At 42.9% G+C, this 23,213-nt stretch overlaps 1 protein-coding gene across 1 annotated transcript in view; it reads right to left on the minus strand.

The window, feature by feature from the left end:
• gabbr1a (gamma-aminobutyric acid (GABA) B receptor, 1a) overlaps window positions 1-23,213 on the minus strand; it is an 80,323-nt gene that overhangs the window by 24,610 nt on the left and 32,500 nt on the right. Inside the window, exons 8-15 of the mRNA XM_047599824.1 lie at window positions 18,071-18,205; window positions 10,677-10,847; window positions 10,057-10,158; window positions 9,685-9,750; window positions 9,321-9,512; window positions 5,229-5,474; window positions 3,710-3,773; window positions 2,887-2,964 (exon numbers count right to left, since the gene is read on the minus strand). Of these exons, the coding sequence (XP_047455780.1) occupies window positions 2,887-2,964; window positions 3,710-3,773; window positions 5,229-5,474; window positions 9,321-9,512; window positions 9,685-9,750; window positions 10,057-10,158; window positions 10,677-10,847; window positions 18,071-18,205 (1,054 nt within the window). The remainder of the gene's footprint in view (window positions 1-2,886; window positions 2,965-3,709; window positions 3,774-5,228; window positions 5,475-9,320; window positions 9,513-9,684; window positions 9,751-10,056; window positions 10,159-10,676; window positions 10,848-18,070; window positions 18,206-23,213) is intronic.

A 23,213-nucleotide genomic window follows, 5' to 3' on the forward strand; every position in this document is an offset into this window, starting at 1 on the left:
CTATGTGCACGTGAATAAAGTTTGTTTATTCTGTATCCAAATGTGCATGTGTGCACAACGTGTATATGTAAATGTATCAGGATAGAAACTAAATAAATAAATAAAAGATATTAAGCCGATGCAGAGCTGCAAAAAGAGTTGAAGTTCCTATGGTGACCACTAGAGGCTGGATAACAAACACGACAGCTCCCCCTGGTGGTTGGCTGCAGTATACGTCTCATAAGCCCCGCCCCCTCCATTTCAGTGGTCAAACTACAACATTACATTTTTACATAGTAGTTAATATATAGCTTTAGTCCGGGTCTAGTCCAACTTTAGTCTGCTTTAGTCTAGTTTTAGTCTGGTTTTAGTCTGGTTCAGGTCTAGCTTTAGTCTGGTTTTAGTCTGGTTTTAGTCTAGTTTTAGTCTGGTTTAGGTCTAGTTTTAGTCTAGTTTTTGTCTGGTTTTAGTCTAGTTTTAGTCTGGTTCAGGTCTAGCTTAAGTCTAGTTTTAGTCTGGTTTTAGTCTGGTTCAGGTCTGGTCTTAATCTAGCTTTAGTCTGGTTCAGGTCTAGTTTAAGTCTAGTTTTAGTCTAGTTTTAGTCTGATTCGGGTCTAGCTTTAGTCTGGTTCAGGTCTAGTTTTAGTCTGGTTCAGGTGTAGTTTTAGTCTGGTTCAGGTCTAGCTTTAGTCTAGTTTTAGTCTGGTTTTAGTCTGGTTCAGGTCTGGTCTTAATCTAGCTTTAGTCTGGTTCAGGTCTAGTTTAAGTCTAGTTTTAGTCTAGTTTTAGTCTGATTCAGGTCTAGCTTTAGTCTGGTTCAGGTCTAGTTTAAGTCTAGTTTTAGTCTAGTTTTAGTCCGGTTCAGGTCTAGTTTTAAGTCTAGTTTTAGTCTGGTTCAGGTCTAGTTTTAGTCTAGCTTTAGTCTGGTTCAGGTCTAGTTTAAGTCTAGTTTTAGTCAGGTTTTAGTCTAGTTTTAGTCTAGTTTTAGTCTGGTTCAGGTCTAGTTTTAAGTCTAGTTTTAGTCTGGTTCAGGTCTAGTTTTAGTCTGGTTCAGGTCCAGTCTTGGTCTAGTTTTAGTCCCTGGGAGTCTGGAGTCCATATTCTCCACCTCTGTGACCATTTTATTGTAATTATTTACATTTGAAGTGATATTTTTGAATTTTCTGGGCCTTAGGTGGAGTCGGATTAACTCAGTTTTAAACACACGACCGACCACGTCTGAGGAATGTGTTCTCTGCATTAGTAAGCACACTGGGGGATTTTAGGCGTTAGCTGGAGGAACCTCAGGCATGTAGCTCGCTCCCCGCAGACATATGGCCGACATCATGTACAGCCTGTGCATGTGTGGAGGGAGGTTACCACATAAATATGCTCGGTACGTATCCGTAAACAGCACAAAGCTGCACCGTCACCTCAGCTGTGCATTGAGACCCAGCGTCCACCCCGGAGGCCGAAGTATCGTTACTGTTCTTTGCTTTGTTACTCATGCGATTATTAAAAAGGGGCGGCCGTCGCCGTTTCTCCAAGGCTGCTGATGGAGGCGCTTCATTTAATTTATACTTTGAGTTCCAGTTGGAAACTTTAAACAAGTTTCTTCACGTCATTGAGTCGAGGTTTGATCTGACTCAGAGACCCGGTGATGGACATTCAGAGACGTGCTGCGTTTCCCAATCTGTCTCATCTCATCCACCACACGGGTCCCAGGGTGGTTCATTTCAGCCTGACGCGCTGGGTCCCAGGGTGGGGGGGGGGGGGGGGGGGGGGCACCTTGTTTTACTCTGGTTCAGGTCTGCTGGGCTACGTGGTTCCAGTTCAGACCGGAGTTCGTGGACAGGTTTGTGAGAGGGAGAGAATAAAAATATCTCGGATTTAAAATGATGTTTAATCAGCCACAACATTATGACCACTAACGGGGGGGGGGGGGGGGGGGAGTTAATATCATTTAAATCATCTTGTTCCCAGTCAATGTTCTGCTGGGAAACGTTTGGACCTGGAATTCATTCATGTGCACGTTACTTCATTCGCTTTTATTTGTTGCAGAGGGACCATGTACATTCATGAAGATTTTCAAAATAAAATGTAAATATGCCCAATAAAATTACTGACATTTATTGCGTCTAGTTTCAGTCTAGATCAGGTTAGGTTGGTCTAGATCAGGTCTAGATTCAGTTTGGCTCATGTCTAGTTTTAGTCTGGTGTTGTGGTTCATTTACTGTCAGCTAATATTAATTTATGCTGCATTTATTGATGAAGTCAAACCTAAGTTCTGTCAGATCAGTCTGTGGATGTTGTTGTTTTTTGTTGATTTCTGGTTCATGGATCGTTTGTTATCTGATAGTTCGTATGGATCATTGTTGAGTCCAGTTGTTCTTAATTTGAGCTGATAATCTCTCTCTGTATTTACTGATACATGTCACCGTGTTTTTCCACTCAGGGGGCGTGGCCTCAGGAGGAAGTGATGTTAATGCATTCGCTCTACACAGGCGATACCAGGAAGTGACATCATGAGCATAAATAAACCAGTGAGTCTTGCAGAAAAACTCCCAGAACCACTGAGCTGCAACTGACTGAACTTTAGTTTGATTTTTTAATGTGCGAATCTAAAGGCTGAAACATCTAAAACTCCTCTTCCTCCCGAAACATCAGCAAGTTTCCTTCAGTGTTGACGGGGGGGTAGAAATTATGCTGAGACAACTTCTAACACATGTTGAGCGTGCAGCAGGCGGCTAATTTGGGCGGCGAGCGTCAGCATTCAAATAACCAGTTTCATCCAAACTAGCGGTTAGAGAAACTCCAGCATGATTACACATCAGTTAGACCCTGAGAGGCTAAATTCGGCGCCGCAGTCACAACACAAAAGCTGTGACCCTGTTGACTCAAATACAGACGCAGGAAGCGAACGCTCACCTATCCAGACGTCGTTCCCGAACCAGGAGAGGTTCTTCTGAGAGCTGTCATAGTAACCGATCTTCTTATAGCTGCCTCCTGGATGAGATGAAACAAAAACAGGCATCCACTTTAATTAGTGTTGCTTGTATAATTAATGTCTCCCCTGAGAGAGCTGGTAAACATTTATATTCAGAGCAGCGCAGCTTCGTCAATGAAACGCGCGGCGACAGAGTGAAAAAAGAAAAAAGAAAAAACAGGTAACAGGAAATGAGGCCTGGAAGAGGTAAAAATAAAAAAAAAGGTCGAACAAAGACGCAGCGAGGGCACGAGAAGGAGAAAGAGAGGAGGGGAAAAGCTTGACCAGGAATACTGATGAGGTCCCAGAGAGATTCAAGGATTCGAGTCAGGTCGTCTCATCGCGGCTGTCAAATTACCTCGACGCCACAACAGGATAAACGAGACAGAACCAGATGAGGGGGGGGGGGCAGGATTATAAATTGTCATGGACACCAGAGAGAACAGAGGCAGAAAATAATCCTCAACCTTATCCTGTAAAGGGGGTTGGGGGGTGGGGGGGACTCATTAAGTCACCGGTGACAAATAGGATGCCACTTTGAGAAACAGCTTAAAACGAATGTTTGAGCCCAATTAAGAGCGAAGCCCGGAGTCGACGCATTCCTGCGTCAGGCCTGGGGAGTCAGAGGAGACGCGGTAAAAAAAAGGTAAAGCTGAGGCTTTTCTTCTTCTTCGGCTTCGGCTCAGAGCGACGATCGATACGAGATGAATGAGTGGCGCTTATCGTCCTGCGGAGGGACGTCTGTGTCTGGAGGAGGCTTTTTACCTTGCAGCTGCTCGATGAGAGTCATGGCCATCCTGGAACCCTGGGCGTCGAACACCACCTGGCCCTGAGACGCACACGGGAACAGGAAGAGTTTAACAGGATGTTCACTGTCACATCTGCATGCAGCTAACAGTTAGCTTAGCCTAGCGCAGACCGGAGGCCACGTTATGAGGCGACACTTCAGCAAAGACACGTTTTAATTTATGCATTTAGCAAAACACTCATTTGACAACATGTTAATTATCTATATATCTCTATATATTATATATATCTAGTTTTCAGCGGTGCAGATTAATAACACTTTAAAGGAGATGTGCATGGTCGCTTTAGATTTAATTGAACAGCAAGAGGATTTATGTTGTTTTTATTTTCGTGTCTGATTTAGTGGAGACTCAGGACCATTCGGGCCTAATTTCAAAGTTTTCTCCAGAAGATTATGTCAAGATGATTCCTGGTTGTAAACGCTGTCGAGAAGTTCCTCCACGCGGCAGACGTGTTTAGTCTTCTTCTACTTTACTTTTTTTTGCAGCTAAGACGCTAGAAAACCGCTATTAAGAAGGAAGAAGAAGAAGAACTAAAATAAATAACTACAAATGATGGAGCGTGGCTGAAGGCCGACACCGGTCCAACCCGACCATTTAAAAAATAAACGGACACCAGGACGAGACGGCGGCGTCCACTCCTGAGATCCTTCAGCTCGGACGTGTCAGGGGAAGGAGCTGGTGACACGTCGGCTGTTTGTGGTCCAGTGAAGCCTCAGACATTTAGAGATAACAAGTAAACAAAGTCTGGAACTGCAAACTTTTGACAAGTTCGACTCGGTCCCTCTGCACAAATTTAAAGCTCTTATTAGCACAACGGTGAGTGAACGTCGATGCTTCTAGATTTTAACTGGTTATGTCTCACAGTTACACATATTTATGTTTTAAACATTACATTAAGTAAGAAACTTTATGCAACTGTCTTGGCCAGGAATAATAATAATAATAATAATAATAATAATAAGAAGAATAATACTGAGGTAGTGTCCTCGCTAATACAACAACCGAATCAACCAAACAGAGACACAGTCAAACACAATATGTGAAAATGCTGCTTCAAACACTAAAATAATGAGATCATTAAAATAAATTACTGTTTAATTATTAAGAGCTACTATAAAATGAAAAGTGGCATCTTAATTCTGGCTGTGCTCTCCTCTTCTGTCTCTAACGTCCCTGTTTCTTCATTTCATCTCGATAACATTTAATTCTTTTATTTATTTATTTTTTTAAATCTCTGAGCGGTAAATGTCAGTGAAACCCTGTTGGATTATTCTACAATATTTACTCATCATCATAAAATAAAACAGTCCGTCCTTAGTTCAACCAGTAGAAAATGTTGTGAAAACCTGATTATGCATAAAAAAATAAATTACCATCACTTACATGTTTGGTCATAAAACTCTAACCTGGCTTTTCCACGTATGAATCTAAGACGTGTTTGTGTTTGTGTTTGTGTGGATGAGCTTGTCACTCACCGAGACGCCCTCGAAGGAGCTGGTGTTGAGCGCTCTGTAGATCTCAGCCGTGATGTCGTGGTTGTTGTAGTTGAAGTCCTCCAGACGTCGGCCCTTTGCCTTCAGCGGGGCCACGGTCTTGTTGAGGGCGAGGGCCAGAGCCCAGACCGCATCGTAGGCCAGGGGGGCCTCCTGGAAGCCCCCGGTCTCCTCCGGGTTCTTCCCTCCCAGACGAGACATCAGGGCGGCGAGGAACTCCTGGGAAGTCTGATGGAAACGGGACAGATATGATATGAAAGAGGAGTTTTTTTTATGTGCGTGTGTGTAAAGAAGATGATTTAGAGACAAGATCCTCAGAAGGGACTTTTACAGAATTTCATTTCACATTTCTTTCTTCTCGCTCTCAGGAACACTTGATACAAATGAAGGCAGCTGAAACGTCTGAACTTTAAACCTCCACAAGTAAGATTAAAAAACAAATTAAGTCCTGCTCAGAAATATCTGTGAGTTGAATTCTGAATTAGCGTTTGGGGGAAGCAGAGGTCCATGAGTGGTCTGAGCCAACCTGAGGGTGCAAGAGACGGACACGAGGCCACCTGGACAAATCTAATGTCCCTCATGTGGACACTAAACCCAAATAAAAGTTTTAAATGAGAAGAGTTCTTTGTGAATCAGGCCTGTCCTGCAGAAGCTACTGTTTCTATAGATAAGAAACTGGTTAGCTTAGCTTAACGTAGCTTAGATTAGTTCAGCTGGTGGCCCGTGTAATCTTGTTTTAAAGATTTTTTTGTTTTTATTTTCAATTCAAAAAGCAAAGAATAAAAAATACGAAACAATAAGATGAACCTTTCGTCCTTTAATATATGAAAAAATGAAAAGAATGTATTTGATTCGTATAACATGAGATATTTTTGTAGGTGAAGAATAAGAAGTTGTTTCCATCACTCAATGACTTCAAAACTTATGTTTTGGTCTAAAAGATGCACGGACATAACTCAGAACCTGGACCACTGGTCACCATGGAGACTACATCCTGGACCAGTGGTCACCCTGGAGACTAAATCCTAGACCAGTGGTCACCATGGTGACTACATCCTGGACCAGTGGTCACCGGCTTCTCTGAGCATTTGTCTTGTGCATCTGGAGAAGAACCAGGTTTATTTAGACCTGGTCCAGCTCGTCTGTCTCTGACAAAGCTACATCTCCATTTGTGAACGGGATTAAATGTGTTAAGTGGTCAGAGGACATAAACATCCGTCCAGTAAAGGACAAGCTATGGTTTTGCAGGAGTTACGGGCCAGACTATTTCATGGAGGGTGAGCTCTGAGTTCACTGCTCTGTGCAAAACAGGATTTATTATATTAATAGATTAACTGGTTTTAACCTTCCTGTCCTCTGAGCTAGTTTTCCCCCTCCTTCTAGTATTTATGTTAAGCTAAGCTAAACTAAGCTAAGCAGACAACCAATATTAAACTATCAGTAAGAAAATTTCTTCCTAAATTTTGACTTTCTGCTGCAGATTATTACCTCATCACCTCTCACTGAAGACTGATGCAGGTTTAAAACACGCACACTGGCTTTGGATTTGCTTCAGAATTGATTTTAAGATGCTTTTATTGGTTTATAAAGCTCTTAATGGTCTTCGTCCAAGCTATTTGTCAGATTTGCTTTCATGGTTTGAAGCTCGTAGAGTCCTCAGGTCTTCTGGCCTTTTAATAAAACCCAGTCAGAACAAAAACCCACGGCGAGGAGCAGCCTTTTACCAGGACTTTTTACCATGTCTGTGGAGCAGCCTGAAGACCTGAGGGCTGCACAGAGAGCTGATATTTGTTAAAGGCAAACTCAGGACGTACCTTTTTAGTTTGGCTTTTCATTGAATCTTATCTTTTAAATTTTACTTTCTTGGTAGTTAACATTTTACAGTGCTTATTTTATGACCTTAAGTTTGATTTATTTATTCATCTCATGTTATGCTCTCAGGTCTCTGTACTATTTTTATCTGATGTGTTGTTTTTCTCCAGCCTCTGGTGTTTCCTCACCTACGACAGTGTTTCCACAGCTCCTGTTCCTGTTCTGATGAATATTGTTTTATTCGCTCCACATAATGAGTTTTTTAGTCGTGTGTCTGTCTGTGCATGTGTGTCGGTGTTGGAGGAGGGTGGTGTGGGACTATTGTCTGCAGCTCTTTGTTCTTTACAAACAAAGTCTGATTGATCGATTGGAACCTCTGTGAATTAACGCATTAAAATGCGAAATCGGGACCAAATGTGACTGATCCCACGGTTTTAAAGACGGATTCTTTTTCTCACAAGGGTACAATCACGCTTCCGCTTTATATGATTAAACACCAATCAGCTCCATGGATTAGACGGGAGACTGTTGCAACCATTAATCAAGGCGTCCCTGCGGTTTCTCCGAGGCCAATTAGGGGCCTACACACCTCCATTTACTTATGTCCAATTCATCTCATTCAAATTCCACCTGGGCGTTTGGCATTTAAATCTGCCACCGCCGGCCGAAAACCAGCTGACGTCGGAGCTATTTGCACGGGCCCCCGCGGTCTAATCTTAGCGCACCATCTAAAAAGAAATATGCCAATTTCAAACTTGGAAATTGAATTTAAACAGATTGACTAGGAGCAGGAGTTGTGGCTGTAATTCTTATCACCCGCTGAGCAGCGCATCAACAACTTAATCAGCAGGTAGTGGCAGGTGCTGTATGAATATAAACAACAGCTGCTGATGGGACGTAAAAAAAAAAAAGGCGGGACGGAGGGAGACGGGTAAACAAGACGAATTGAGGGGACGATCCAGCCGAGTCAGAGAAGGTCGAACAATGGGAAAGACGGAGGCAGCGTAAGAGGATTAGAGAAGATGAACGGAGGAGAGGGAAAGAGCGCCGGCACCTGAGGACGAGCGTCATAAAGGAAGACGCTCGAAGACGGAGATGATGGAGATGATGTAAAGGAATAATTCATAAACATAATACTGATTCAGGTCATAGAGAGTTCACTCAGGCCGCGACATTAATGTTCCGGAAACGTCTCGCGGGATAAACACATGAATATCGTCAGTGTTGAGTCGAGGAGGTGAAAACCCTGGAAGGCTGCTTCGTTTCTACTCTATAATATTATTTATTTATATGTACAAAGCTCATATGTCCTCAACTTATAAAACCACCAACCTCCTGAGACCAGAGCTTTTGTTTTGTATGCGTTTTAAATTTCTCCAAGGTATTTGGGATTAGTTGGACCTAACAAGTATAAAAGCTGAGCATCATCTAGGAACAGGAAGTAGTTTTTGAAAAAAATAAAATAAATAAATGATGGCCTCATATGTGGACACAGAGCTTCTTTGATTGTATATTACAATATAATCAGCGATGTGTAACAGAATATACAACTGTTTCATTTTAACATCTGAAAATATTTCAAAGACAGAAGAAAAAATGTCTTCAAACGAGTACTTTCTAATTAGTGGCGTCGTAGTTTGTTACTATTAAATTTGCACGTCATATTAACCTAGAAATATATTATTATTATTTTTATTATACTAAACTAGAAGAGTTTTATTTGTCATAAATAAATATGGTTCAGACGTACAATCTGATGAGGTTTTGAACCTTTGTCACTTTTGTCTCTGTGATGATCGAGCGTAGAATGAATCCACTGAAATAATCGCCATCAGGTTTTTACACAGACGAGTGTAATGATCATTTGCTGCCACTAGGTGGCACACAAAAGCGTCCACTTATGAGGACAACAGCTCTGAATCATCGCAAAATCTTTGGTAGATTTAAAAGGTTTGGTTTAAATTTTCCCCCCACAAATTTAAATATCTTTAAATATATATATAGATTTGTTCATGTTTACAGCAGTTGCACATGTTTGAAATAAAAAAAAAAGAACCTGTGTGTTATTTGAATTTAATATTGAATGCAGAATGATAATAATGATGTGCATTTATAAATAGCACTAGTAGAGTTTAATCTAGAACACATATAGCAGGTCTTAACTTCCCTCATTTGTCAGTTCTAAACGTGCAGAAGCCGTTCACGTTGTCTCCGCTTCGCATCGAGCTCTCTGTAAGATGTAAGATGCCGTGTGCTCTGTACCATGTTGGAGACGCCTCGGACGGTCTCAGGGTTCAGCATGACGATCTCGGTGGTCACGTGTCCCTCCACGGCCTCCGTCATGTTCTCCACGGTGCAGTTGATCGCCGGGTCCTTGATCTTGAACCAGTTGTCGGCGTACCAGCCGATCAGGAACCAGACGTACTTCTTCCCAAACAGTTTCTCCTTGAACACCTGCAGCACGAGGAGGGGGAGGACAAAGGGGGAGGACGGAGGGGGAGGACGGAGGGGGAGGGGGAGAGTGACAAATTATTCCCGGGGCTGTGTTGAAATCCATTCAGACGTTCAAACAGCTCATTACTGGGCTCAGTTTGTGCTGTCAGGTTGGACCTTTTGGGAAACTGACCTCACAAAACACCTTCCTGGCTTCGGTCTCATAAAAGAGCCCCACGATGATCCTGGCATCCTGGCGCTGCATCAGATCACAAAAACAAAAAAACAAAAAACAACGGCTCGGTTACATCAGCAATAAAACTTCACAACAGCACCGCTTCATGTGGCAGCGCACGGTGTCAAAGTCCTGCAGCTTCACAGGACGCCACGCGCCGCTGTTCAGGAGCTGCTAATTAGCGAGGCGCATTCATTTCCTCTCACGAATCGCCTCTATGCTAATGGTGTGTGCAGCTGTGAGCCGGAGGAAGGTGGGGGAGAAGGGGGGGAGAAGAGGGGGGAGAAGAGAGAGGGACCAGCAGCTGAGGTGAATTTTTAATCAAAGCACCTTGAGGTTCTTGACAGCAACAGCCGGGTCGGTGAGGAAACTCTGGCGAACGCTGATCTCGATGCCTGCCTCCTTCACCCTCTGCTCCAGATCGTCCAGAGTCTGCAAGATGAAAGGGGGGAGGACAGAAGGGTGAGGGGGAGGGAGGGGGGAGACAGAGAGGTTAGAGAAGCAGCTGGACAGAGAGATGAGGCTGAGATTACAAAAGAAAATCAAACAGATGTGAAGTGTGTATGAGGAGCATCCAGAGAGGGATGGAGATGTGGAGCTGGTGTAATCAACAAGAGAGGCAGAATGAGAATGGATTTTCAGGCCAAGACGGGATGGAGGGAGGGAGAATGTGAGAGGAGAAAGAGAAGAATGAGAGAGCAGGATCATTAACCTCCATTACAGGAACCAACATCGACCGCCGCGCCTGCCACTGATGCATCGCCCGATCGATGCTTCTCGCAACCAATATTCCAACAAATTACTTCAAAAATCCTCCATCAATCGCTCGGAGGCGAAGTGAACACATCTGAGCCCATAAACAAACGTGAGGAGGCAGGACCCAGAGAGGGGGGACACGGAGACGGAGGGAGGGGACGGGGGGATGGACGGGACGGACAGGCGGCACTGACCGAGGTGAAGACTTCCGTGGTCTGCTGGATGGTGGCGATGCGCGTCCACTTCCACTTCTGGAAGAGCTGCACCCTGGTGGGGTTGTGGAGCGTGGCCGACGGGTGAGTTCGGAAGAAGGTGGGGAAGCGCTGGCGGTTGGAGAGGGCCGGGGAGCTGGAGCCGTAGGACAGCTGGGAAAAACACAACACGGGAAATAACAGAGTGAGAATCTACATAAATAACCATGTCACAAATAAATGTTACAACACATTTTACACATCAACCGTTTACTTCTTATTTCTAATTCTGTGTATTGTATTCAGGACATTTCTTTTAGTTTAGGTTTTACTTTTTCCTTTTTCTCTTTCAGTTTCTACCATAAGAAAAAACTAATGAATTTCTTCTCTTGAATTGGTAAATATATATTCTTTAGTCAAAAAGCAAAATGCATGGAGGAGGGTGTAGAAAGGTTTGTCCCTCTTCAGTTTAAAGTTGAACTCATAGGAAGATTGAGTATGATGATTAAAAATGTGTAATAAACACATATTCTCTAGGTTCTGATAGACAGTTACTTGTGTTACTGTAAAAACTGAGGATGACTAAAGACAATAATTAACCTTTTTTTGAAAAATACACAAATATTAAATTAATTAATGCACATTTTTAAGATTTTTTAATCTTTTGAAATGATCAGTTTAATTTAATTTGTAGATAAATGGTGGCGACTCTTATTATTACAGTAACCAACACCAAGTAATTATAGTAAATATTCATTTTGAAATATCAGTGGCAACATAAATTATATTCATAGCATAAGATTTTCTGTGGAAAGGAAATGAAGGCGGCCATTTTGGAATTGGCTGCCAAAAGCTACTAATTGCTACTAATCTGGATAAATCCACCAGGGGGCAGATGACGAGTCTCTTGTTCATATAAAACAGATTTTTGAGAAACTTGTTTTTTAAAAAAAAGAAAGAATACGATGCAGTTAAAAGGTTATTAGAAATAAATTAATAATTTATAAAAAGGGAGAGAAATGTTCCTCTGAAGGCCTCGGCGGCAATAAACAGGCTTCAATCAAAAATATATTCAAATCAGGATCCTCTCGTTCCTCTCCTGAACTCTTTGATGGCGTCTGGTTTTAACAGCAGGCAACAGACAGAGGACAACCACCTCCTCATTTCCTCATTTCCACCCACACCTCCTCCTCCTCCCTTCAGCTTCCCTCTGGCTTACAAGGCCAATAAACTCTGTAATTTGAATTTAAAAAATACTAATAATTGAACACAGGATTCCCCGTGCGTGACGACACATTCCGGCGTTACAAAGACATCAAATTAAAAAATGATCTAATTATTCCTGAGGCAAACAGTGGCCCTATTTGAACCTGTGTAATTTGAATTCTCAGGCACAATTCCCATGAAAACAGAGGCACAGGGTTAGGACTTATCTCCACAGCAGCAGCAGCAGCAGCAGCAGTAAGGATGAGGGATGCAGGCAGATGTCAGTGGAAGCAGGGAGAAGACTGTCAATTAGTGTCACAGTGACAAGTGGAAATAAAATCCTCGACAGGTCGTCTCTAAGACGAGGGACCTGGCGTTTAGGGAACAATTACAGATACGAAGAGCTGGTCCTCCTCTCAGTCTCGCGTCAGACCCATTACCAACACGACCAGGGTCACGTGGGATGTGGATGTACGATCCCCACGGGTTCAGGGCGTTTTAAACGAAGGCGTCGATACAGGAAGTGACAGCTGACGTGGGCGCGGCTGCCAAGAGAAACACGCTGCGTAATCAACATGGTAGGTGTTAGCATGTGAACGCAGTGGGACGGAAATTAATAATCAGTTTTCCTGGACCTGGACAACAAGCTGGGCTGTTTATTACTGACTGACAAGTAGCTTCTTCTTCCATTAAACATTACGCACATGAATCTAATTTTCCTGAACACCGTTCAGTGGAATAATGTATGATCTGCATATAAATATGGACGCCGCGTCTCCACTTCCTCTCATCAGCTCAAAATGATGCTGTTTTCCCGGGGGATACCAGGATCAGTACAGTCTGAGGGCGGAGCCACAATATCGACGCCCCGCCCACACTTTCTCCAGACTCGCTCTTACTTTCTGTTAAATCAACGTGAAGCTCTACTCTACCTCCACCACTTACAAGGAAATGTTGAATTATACGCTTAAAACTTTTTTATGTTTTTAAAACTTCTCACGTCCCACGGTCGTGCTTGCAGAGCGGTTGGCATGGCAACTGGTGGTCGCATTGTTGCACTGTTGTTACACAACTGGCCAAACAACTGCACTCGTTCATAAACTGTTTATTTTGCTGATTATAAAATGTTTATTTTAATATTATTCCTCGTGGGCTTATGGCCTATACTGCAGCCTCCGGCCACTAGAGGGAGTTCTACTTGCTTTGGCTTCACGTTTGAGTCGCACCTTAACTCCACAAAGTCGTGAGTAAGTTATTGTACCCTCAGGGTCAGGGACAACACAGAGAGACAAACAAGCATTAACACCCACATGCATTCACCAAATAACACCTATGCTAACTGGAAAACTGATGTTTTAATGAAAGCTGGTTAGCATTAGAGCTACCAAAAAATCAAAACAGAAGAAGAAGAAGGAGAACCAGAAGGATGTCTCCTGTGTGGAAGAGCTTCACCCTAAATGAAGCCATGTGGATGTGTGGTGAGGAGGTAGTAGGAGATGATCCACTGTAAATAGAAACCATGGAGTCCACTCAGGTCAAAGGCTGCAGCCAAACAACAACAAACACTGTTTAACAGAAAAGTTTCCTGGAGACTAATCTTCCAGAGAGGGTTAGGGAGTTTATGGCAGCGCTGGAGGACCAGAACATTTCTGGAGCAGAGAATAAAGGTACGAGCTCCTCTCGTACTGTAGGAAAAGACAAGGAAAGACTTTAGGAACCTACAGGGGAGGAACGTTTAAGCTGAATGTGTGACCTGCTGATGGCACCCGAGGAAAAGTCATTAGGACTCGTCCTCCTGAGACGCTGGATATCTGCGGTAAATCTGTCACCGTGAACCACACGGAGGAGGAGGATCATTAAAGTCATTAAGATCAATCCTCTGGAGCAACTCATCTAATCATAGCTGACACCAAGAGAAACAGAGTCAGTCAATACAGACCCAAAATAATGGTCTGTAGGTGTCTGTATATTCACTTCCATTCTTACCACTAAAGAACATGATGCTGTTAAAGCTGTACATGTAATTATCAAAGCCAACCTACAGAGATAAATACTAGAGACTCCCCGATCAAGTTTTCTTCATCCCCGACTGAGGAAGTGATCTGATGTTAAACGTCCTGGTCTCCTAGAGTCGACTGGATTCAGCCCAGTAAATCTTTCTTTAAGTCTAAGTTAATGTAGCGTGGAGAGAGAGGAGCTCGTACCTTGTGTTCTCTGCTACAGAAATGTTCCATAAACTCCCTGACTCTCTCTGGAAGATTAGTCTCCGGGAAACTTTTCTCTTCTTTCAAACCTTCGGTGTTTGTTGTTGTTTGACTGCAGCCTTTGACCCGAGTGGATCCGTTTAGTCATTTTATTGTTGGTGGTACTGAATGATGATCTCCTGCTACCACCACGTCACCACACATCCACATTTACCTCGGTTTTTGGCAGGTTTGAAGTCAGCCAACGATGAGGAATGAGACATTTTGACTCTGCATGCATAAAGAACTACTAAAGATCAGATCTGACTGAAGCCTGATACCGATCCGACCGCATTAAAGACTCTCAGGGCTTCATTTATCAAACCGTGTGTAGAAGAAAAGGTACTTCAACTTCTCTTTTCAGGTTGTCTTTTATAGCTTGTCACACCAATTATTCAAAGTGTCTGTTAAATTACTGATTGAGCATTTTTATTATTAGAGACCGGCAACTACATGTAGTTCTGCTGTTCTACCACCAGGTTTTTTTTGTGTATGCACAGTCAGAGTTAACTTAAATTTACACACTTATCTAAGCACGAGTACAAATTGACTAATGCTTTCTTAATTACGGTTGATAAATGAGGCGTTGGAGTCGCCCCAATACCGATCTCCAGATACTGATACGGACATCGCTGCTAAAACAGCCCCAGAGGAAGAAGATGAGGAAACACAGAGAAACAAATCCTTTAAAGTCACTCACCCAATGCCTGACAGAACCTGTTTTTCAGCTTCTTTTTCTTTTTTTTTTTTTAGTTTTTGGAGCTTCCAGCTTTTCCCCATGGCAACACACAAATAAACCTGACACGAAAACAGTGACACGAGTAAAATGGAGCAAAGAAGCCGATGCGTGGCAGAAATAAACCGACGGAGGAGGAAGAAGAAGAAGCACCCTGCAAACCCCGCAAAAAACATCATCTCCCCGCTCGCTCTCCTGTCTCCTGCAGCCTCGTAGCGGCAGATCTGTGATCGTCTACGGCTTACGGGGCTTTTACAGAGAGGGACAGGGGATCAAATTAACACCGTGCCAAGAGCAGACGACGGAGAAGGCCCTGCTTGATCAGAGTCCAGGAAACAGAGGGTTGCTTTTTTGCCTCCCTGGCTCTCTGATGAGTCTGTTTGACATGCGAGGAGGCTCCTGCAGGCAGAGCGCATACAGAAATAATTGAGTGTGGCGGTTAGGAGGTTGTGCCAGTGGTGGCGTGGAGTAAAGAGAGACAGATCCCTTTGTGTTTCGGGAGAGAATCGAACGCTCGGGCTGAGGCGGAAATGAAGAGTGGGAGAGAAGCGACGGAAAAGGAGGGAAGGAAGGAAGGAAGGAATAGAGCTGAGATAGAGGCGTCCGGCTCCAGGCGGTGGCGAGAGACAAAGACGAGAGGAAACCAAAAAAAATAAAAAAATAAAGTGGGGTTTTTAATGATGAGGAGTAAACGTGTGGCAAAAAGAGAAGTTAAAAAAAAAAACAGAAGTAGAAAAAGGAGAAAGAAGGGCAGATGCCAAACACTGGCACTGATTGTTCCCGATGACTAATCTCTGGGTGAAACTTCAATTATGGGACAAAGCTAATAAGCCGAGCGCTGTGAGTGACAGAGGAGGCCGATCAGGAGAAGACGGAGAATGAGATGCACAAAAGAATAAAGTGACTGATGCAGGCACGACAACGAGAAGAGACGCTTTCACTAAACTCCCAGCAGCACATCTGAGGAATCTGCTGCTGCTGTGTTTAAGTACTCGTCAGAAACATCTTAACATGCAGCATTCAGGGCCAAACGATGTGATGTTCGTAGCAGCTTCTGAGGCCTCACTGATAATTAAAAAGAGCTGCATGGAGTGTTTCAGGATCAATAAACAAGTATTGATTTGGTAAATTTAGAATAAACAGCATCATTAAGCAACATCTACAACACATTTACACCCTGAACGTACAAAGCAGAGACACGCACCATCTTTTCGCCTGGAGCGGCGTCGTCTTTTTTAGCTTTTTAGCTCGTCTGCTCGGCTCCAGTGTCCCCCATTATTTTTCAGGACAAAGACGTCTCCTTTATTCATTTATATTTGCAATCAAATAATTCACACATGCATTTGCACTTTTTATCCGTTTTATCCGAAGCTTATTGTCGGTCTAATAATAGCAGGTGTAATAAAGCAGCGTCTGCTGGAGCTCATCTGATTAAACCGTGATTCCAGTTCATTTCAACCTGCTGCATTTCCCACTAACGTGTCTCGACGCCACAAAGACCGAAGCCAGATGGTTCATGTGTCCTGCGACTGAGACGAAATGATTCTTCACTGGCCTGATGGGCCCAGGAAGTAGCCTGGACCCAAAACAGGGAAACAAACAGCTAGGAAGCTAAAACAGCTGCTAGTTTAGCTGGGAAGCCAGGAAGAGCTTTTATTATTGGCTATGAGGCTAGGGGGAGATATAATTAGCTGTGAAGGCTAAGAAGCTAGGAAAAGCTACTATAAGCTGTAAGGCTACAAAGCTAGGAAGATTAGCTGGGAAGCCAGGGAGAGCTCCTATTAGCTATGAGGCTATGAAGCTAAGAAGAGCTACTATTAGCTGTGAAGCTAAGAAGTTGAGAGGAGCTACTATTAGCTGGGGAGCTAGGAAGAGCTGCTATTAGTTGTTAAGCTAAGAAGGTTAGCTGGGAAACCAGGAAGAGCTTCTCTTCGCCGGAAGGCTATGAAGAGCTGCTATTAGTTGTGACAATAAGACGTTGAGAAGAGCTGCTAGTTTAGCTGGGAAGCCAGGAAGAGCTATTATTATTGGCTATGAGGCTAGGAGGAGATACAATTAGCTGTGAAGGCTGAGAAGCTAGGAAAAGCTCCTATTAGCTGTGAGGCTACAAAGCTAAGAAGAGCTACTATTAGTTGTGAGGCTAAGAAGTTGAGAAAATCTGCTATTAGCTGGGAAGCCAGAAAGAGCTACTATTAGCTGTAAGGCTACAAAGATAGGAAGATTAGCTGGGAAGCCAGGGAGAGCTCCTATTAGCTGTGAGGCTAAGAAGTTGAGAAGAGCTACTATTAGCTGAGAGGCTAAGAAGCTAAGAAGAGCTACTATTAGCTGGAAGGCTATGAAGAGCTGTTATTAGTTGTGACAATAAGAAGTTGAGAAGAGCTGCTATTAGCTGGGAAGCCAGAAAGAGCTACTAATAGCTGTGAGGCTAAGAGGCCAGTGAGAACTACTATGAGCTGGCAAGTTAGGAAGCGCTACTATTAGCTAGGAAGCTAGGAGGAGCTACCACTAGCTGGGGAGCTAGGAAGCTGGGAAGAGGCACAATTAGATGGAAAGCGAGGAAGAATTATAATTAGTGGCGAGGCTAAAATTAGCTGCTATTCGATGGAAGGCTAGGACGCCAGGAATGGATCTGAAAACCTGATGTCAGAGGTCCGACGAGCCCCAACGACGTGCGACACACACGTGTTACTGCAGTTACGTCACCTGTATTATCTGTAACAGCCGCACATGCCCAGACCACAACACCCCCAGCACCACGTCCCACCGACGAGGTGGAGGCTTTGGATCCTGTTCAGTTCCTTTCACACCTCCACAACATTTCTGCAGGTTAACGGAAATCCCCCAGAGAGCAGATGTAGCTCCTGTCGCTGCAGCAGTTAATTGGGTGGTATTTTCTTTTCTTTTGGATATATTTAAATCCATTTTAGGACGGGTTAAGGTATATATATATATATATATATATATATATATATATATATATATATATATAAGGAGTGTGGGCCCCATGCAATACAGCTATAGAAGCATAGATCATGTCTGGGTTAGTTTAATACTGAAGACTGAGAATAAAGAGAATCTTTCTAATACGACTTTGCGATGTGACTCAGATTCTGGTGCAAATTGCAGATCACACCGGGACTCCACTCCTCCGTGTTCTGAGCCTAAACCACTGGGATAATTTTTTTTTTAAAAAAAAAAGAGGAAACACCCACCACTATGAGGTTCCACATGCGAGCAGCTTCGGCCACCAGGGTGGAGACGCCGCTGCAGCCGGGCATCAGGACGATCTTGATGGGCTCCGTGTACAGGAGGTCATACAGCAGCTTGGTGGCTTCTCCCGGGTCACACTGCAAGGAAACAAAACCCCTACGTGAGAAGTGGGTTCAGGTGGAGTCAGACGGTAAAAAGGAGAGACGGAGGAAAGAGACAAACAAACAACGAGTGAGTGGGAGACGGAGGCGACTGTAAACAGAATCAGAAGAGATAATGGGAATGACAAGAGAAGCAGCGGAGCCACAAATAAGGGAAATGCAAATAAGGAGCTGGCAGCGGGCTGGTAGGGAAGAGAAAAGGACGAGTCAAGGAAATGGAAAGGAACAGAACAGACAGGGTCAAGATAAAGTCAGGAGAAAATGGCACAAACGTAGCAGCAAACAAGCAGATGCTAATGTGAACGGAAATGAGCTGTAGGAGGAAAAGCAAAGCATCTCGTCTGAGCAGCCAGCGAAACAAGGGAAGGTCACTAGGGAGGTTCTGATCTGTTTGGATTCAACCCAATAAATGTTTCTTTAAATCAAACTTAATGTGTTTGTGTTCTCTACTCCAGAAATGCCATAAATCCCCCTAAACCCTCTCTGGAAGATTTATCTTCGGGGAAACTTTTCTCTTCTTTTTAAACGTCGCAGCGTTCAGAGTCCTGAGCGGATGATTTCCTGCCACCACCGCTGCACACATCCGCATCCAACCTGATTTTTAGACGCTGACACCGACGGCAACGAGAAATAAGACGCTGCAGGGACGAGGTTTAAAATAAATAACCAGTAAAGATCAGACTGGAGCTGAAGCCTGATACCGATCCGGTCGTTTTAAAAAGGCCTGGATCTGCCAAGATACCGATCTCCACATACTGATATGAACATTCCTGCTAAAATACTCCCAGAGGAAGACGAGCAAACATGATGAGCGATGAGCATCCTTTAAATTCACTCAATGCCTGAGAAAACCTGACACAAATAAACCTCCACCAGACACGAAAACATCCAGAGGAGGCGTTGACCAATGATGGGAACCATGATGCCAACGGTGCGGATGCTAACGGTAGCATCCAGACTGATCCGGGTGCTTCATTTAGTGCCAGTGAGTTTTTAATTAGCTTAGCCTCCTTAGCTCTACTGCTGTGACATCAGTTTTTCAGTTTTCACTACTTTTAGTTTTACCTTTATATTTCATCTTAAAAACGGTTCACATCGCCTCGTTTGGTTCCATTGTTTTGATCAGAAACCTCATCTGTGTCATTTTACAATATATTTTAATTTTTTTTTCATGAAACCAGACTAAAACCACAAAATCTGAGTACGGAAATGTTCGATTTTTCTCTGTGAAAACCACAAACACGTTTAACGACAAATCTAAAGTGTAAATTTCAAAAGCTGGTGGAAAAAAATTTAGCAACAACAAAGCTATTTATAACTATTTGCATTGAATGCATTTTTCCACCAACAGAAAAGGGGCAACATGACGACAACATTCAGGAAAAAGTGTGACGTAAATTATTTATAGTGAGTCTAATCTGCTGGTTTATAGTTTGAAATTAGCACTTTAAGTTGAAACAGAGATTCGGTGACGCTGCGTCTTGCTGCTACGTCGTCTTAAATTGGTCATGTGATTTGGACGCAGCGTTGCGTCCACTGACTTCAGAGGGTTAATAGTTAAAGTTTAAAAACAGACTGAAATAATAGCGATAAATAAATTCTTTGTTTGCTGTTGGTGAACTCTCTCCTGGGGGCTGAGCCTCCGCTGCCTTTAAAACCCAGTGACGCCTCTGGTTTTGATTCTACAGGGACGTAGAACGAAAACATAAAATAAATAAATATAAAAGATCAGGTTGGAGCTGAGATTCATTTTAAAAATGCTCCAGTACCAATCAGGACGTGCCTTCAACCCACCGCTCCACTAAGTCATTTGCAGCGTGTCCGGGCTGAATGATCCGCCGCTGCTCTGTCGGCCACATTACAAACAGAGTCACAGTTAAACAGGCCTGACACGTCTAATGATTCAGCATGGAAGAGGAGCCAGGGCTCACACACCGGACGGAAAAGAAACAACACACAGTCCAGACGAGTGTCACAAGCAATCGTATCGCCGGCGACAACCAGGACGACCATTACAGCTCCTAATTGGGGTGTTTGTCTCAGCGGCTGAATTGTCTCTTTATGGAGCCGCGTGATTTTCTTTTTTCTGTTTCTGAAGAGGTAATCAGCACTCAGGACGAGGGAATGTGCGAAATAGTCGGGCTTCTTATTGATTGATGTGTTTTCCATTAACTTCTAGACGGGAAAAAAAAAAAAAAAAAAAAAATGTTTATATGCAATTAGATAATTCAATCTGAGAACCGGATAAAACTCTAAGATTCTCAACTCACAAATGAGCCCTGGCAACATTTGTAAATGTGACCGGTGGAAATCGAGCTGTGAGCCAAAGGTGTTTCCCATCCGTCACGAGGAGGAGGAGGAGGAGGAGGCTTGTTAGTTGTCTGCCGCTGCAATTTTTTAACTTTACTCTGATGAGCTGCAATTCATCACCTGCCCCTAATTACCTCTGAATTATTTAATCGATCATTACCGTGGCACGCTACAGGTTTTAATAACAGCTTGCTTTCATCCGTTTCCCAAATTGCTCGCTGCTCATAACATGTAGGAATTTAATTAAAACAAAAAAAAAAAGAAAAAAGGAGCAGGTTCTGACCTTGAGGAGGTTGTTTATCATTCAGACCAAGACGGGCACCTGTTATCCCTCCACTTATTTAGTCAAGACTGTATCGTATGTCAGGGAAATTATAAATATACATCATTATTACCATGTTGCATTCAATACTAAGCTATTTAAATAATGCACAGGTTCAAATATTATTATTTTTGTGCAGCAGTCAGGTCACTGTGCAACTGCCATAAACATAAACATACATACATGGGATTTAACCTGGGGACTGAATATGCTCTCATTAGATTTGCAGGGGAAAATAATAATATATATATGTAAATATATCAAAAATGTCTAATCAACCAAAGATTTTGCGACCCCTCCCCCTCCCTGCAGTACCTCTGCGGACCCACTAGGGGTCACGGATCCCCTGTTGAAGAGCTATGTTGTAGGAAGAGCTGGACAAGCTACGATTAGATGAGAGGCTGGGAACCGAGGACGAGCTGCTGCTATTAGCTGGAAACCTAAAACTTGTTTAGTCCAGATTGTGTTGCTGTGTAAAAGCCTCGTCTGCAGAGCGGCAGGATAATTGCAGCTGAATGTTTGCTGCAGAAATGTAACGGCGCACAGGGAGAAAAAAATAAAAAATAAAAAAATCTAATTACCAAATGTACAGACATCCCTGTAAAAAGGTTTAAATGCGAGTGTAGCGGTGCAGAAAGTGTGCCGCCCAGATTTAACTGGAACAAGTCAAATTTATTCCCAATTTGCAAGAAAAAAAAAAGATCAAACTCGGATAAAGTTTGACTTTCGTCGTCAGTTTAAGAGCAGACGGAGGCGTGAAGGCAGCAGCAGCTTGACTTTGGCTTTTATTTAACGCCGGCGCCGCCTTCCTTCGTCTTAATGTGCACAGGTTACCAGGCTGTGGAGGTGGGCAACAAAGGCAACGAGGAAATGACTCAGTGGTTCAACCTTTCAATCATTCATTGTTTCTGGGGAACATAACGTGAAGACTGTGAGAGAAAGAGGTGAAAAAGACCACGATGTCAAACATTTAATAAATTAAACCTTCCCATAATATATTTATATGTATATATATATATATATATCTTTGCATGAGTCAAGATCTGAGGCATGAACATAAAGAGCCTTCGTGTTGTAATCAGAATAATGAACCCACAGAATAAAGGGCGTTAGATGCAGCGCTGCAGAGCAGGAAAGTCTGAATGTGGCTGCGAAAGCTCTTCGTCATTAACGTAAGAGCAGATGGAGGCGGAAGAGCAACAGTTTGACTTTCAAGTAACAAATTTTGCCCCAGACGGTCACTTAACTGCACACGGCTTCCACCTTCATCTCAAAATGAAAAGGTTAACGGGCTGTGGGAGTAAATAACGAACACGGCTGCAGCTGCTGCCTGAGTACGGATGGAAACCGTCTCTGGTTTATGGTTTAAACCAGCGTTTCGCCAGGATCACTGCTGATCAAACAGGCTGGAGGTGACACACTACGATAGGGGAAAAGTTTTAACAGACAGATGTCACCATGAAACGTCTCCAGCTGATTACTTGCATGAATACTATAATTTTTTTGTGTTACAAGTTTTCTGTGAATTTATATTTGAATTTGCAAACGATGAGTTTCCTACTTAAATTTAATTTGCATACATTTCCAGAACAGAAATCTGGATAAAGTGAGGTTCAAAGTTCTTGTTTCATCTTGTCAACATGTCAGATTTCCAGGTATTTACTGAGCGAATGCTGAATATCTCTTTATATCACTACACAAATCACAAAATACTGTCAGCAGTCCCAGAAATAATTTGCCATCTTTTTAGAAGTAAAATGTTTTATAAATCAGGCTCTGAATGATACGTGATAAATCTCCTCTGTAAATATCTGCAGGATGTCGTTAGGAATAAATGTGTAAAGTTTGGTTTGTGTCAGAGCGACTGAAGAAGAGATTTCTGGCTCAGAGCAGCAGAAAAAATCATTTTTAGGTTTTACTTTACAAAATCACATATATTTTTATTGGAAACCAAATCTACTCAGATCCTACAGAACACATCGTATAATCATATCAACATTTATAATATCAACATATCAGATTAAAATTTGCATAAATTCATCCCGGTGTGAAACATGAATGATGATCGATCGCTGATCAGAGATAAAGAGCAGTTCCTCATATACCAGACAGAGACGAGGCGACAGTAGAGAGACGACTTTAGAGAATTTAGGAGGAAAATAGAGGAACAACACAAGCAAAGTGCAGTGACATGAACACATGAATGTGCATTTTGACCACCTTTTTTAAACTAGTTTGATAGACGACATGTTAATGAAGCAAAATAACTAAAAAATAATCTCAGAATTAATCAGTGGTGGAAAAAACAGTGTATTTGCTGCCGTGTCTCACCTGAAAAATGGTTTAATTATC

Source organism: Mugil cephalus, chromosome 11 (genome assembly GCF_022458985.1).
Source record: "Mugil cephalus isolate CIBA_MC_2020 chromosome 11, CIBA_Mcephalus_1.1, whole genome shotgun sequence".
Lineage (NCBI taxonomy): Eukaryota > Metazoa > Chordata > Actinopteri > Mugiliformes > Mugilidae > Mugil > Mugil cephalus.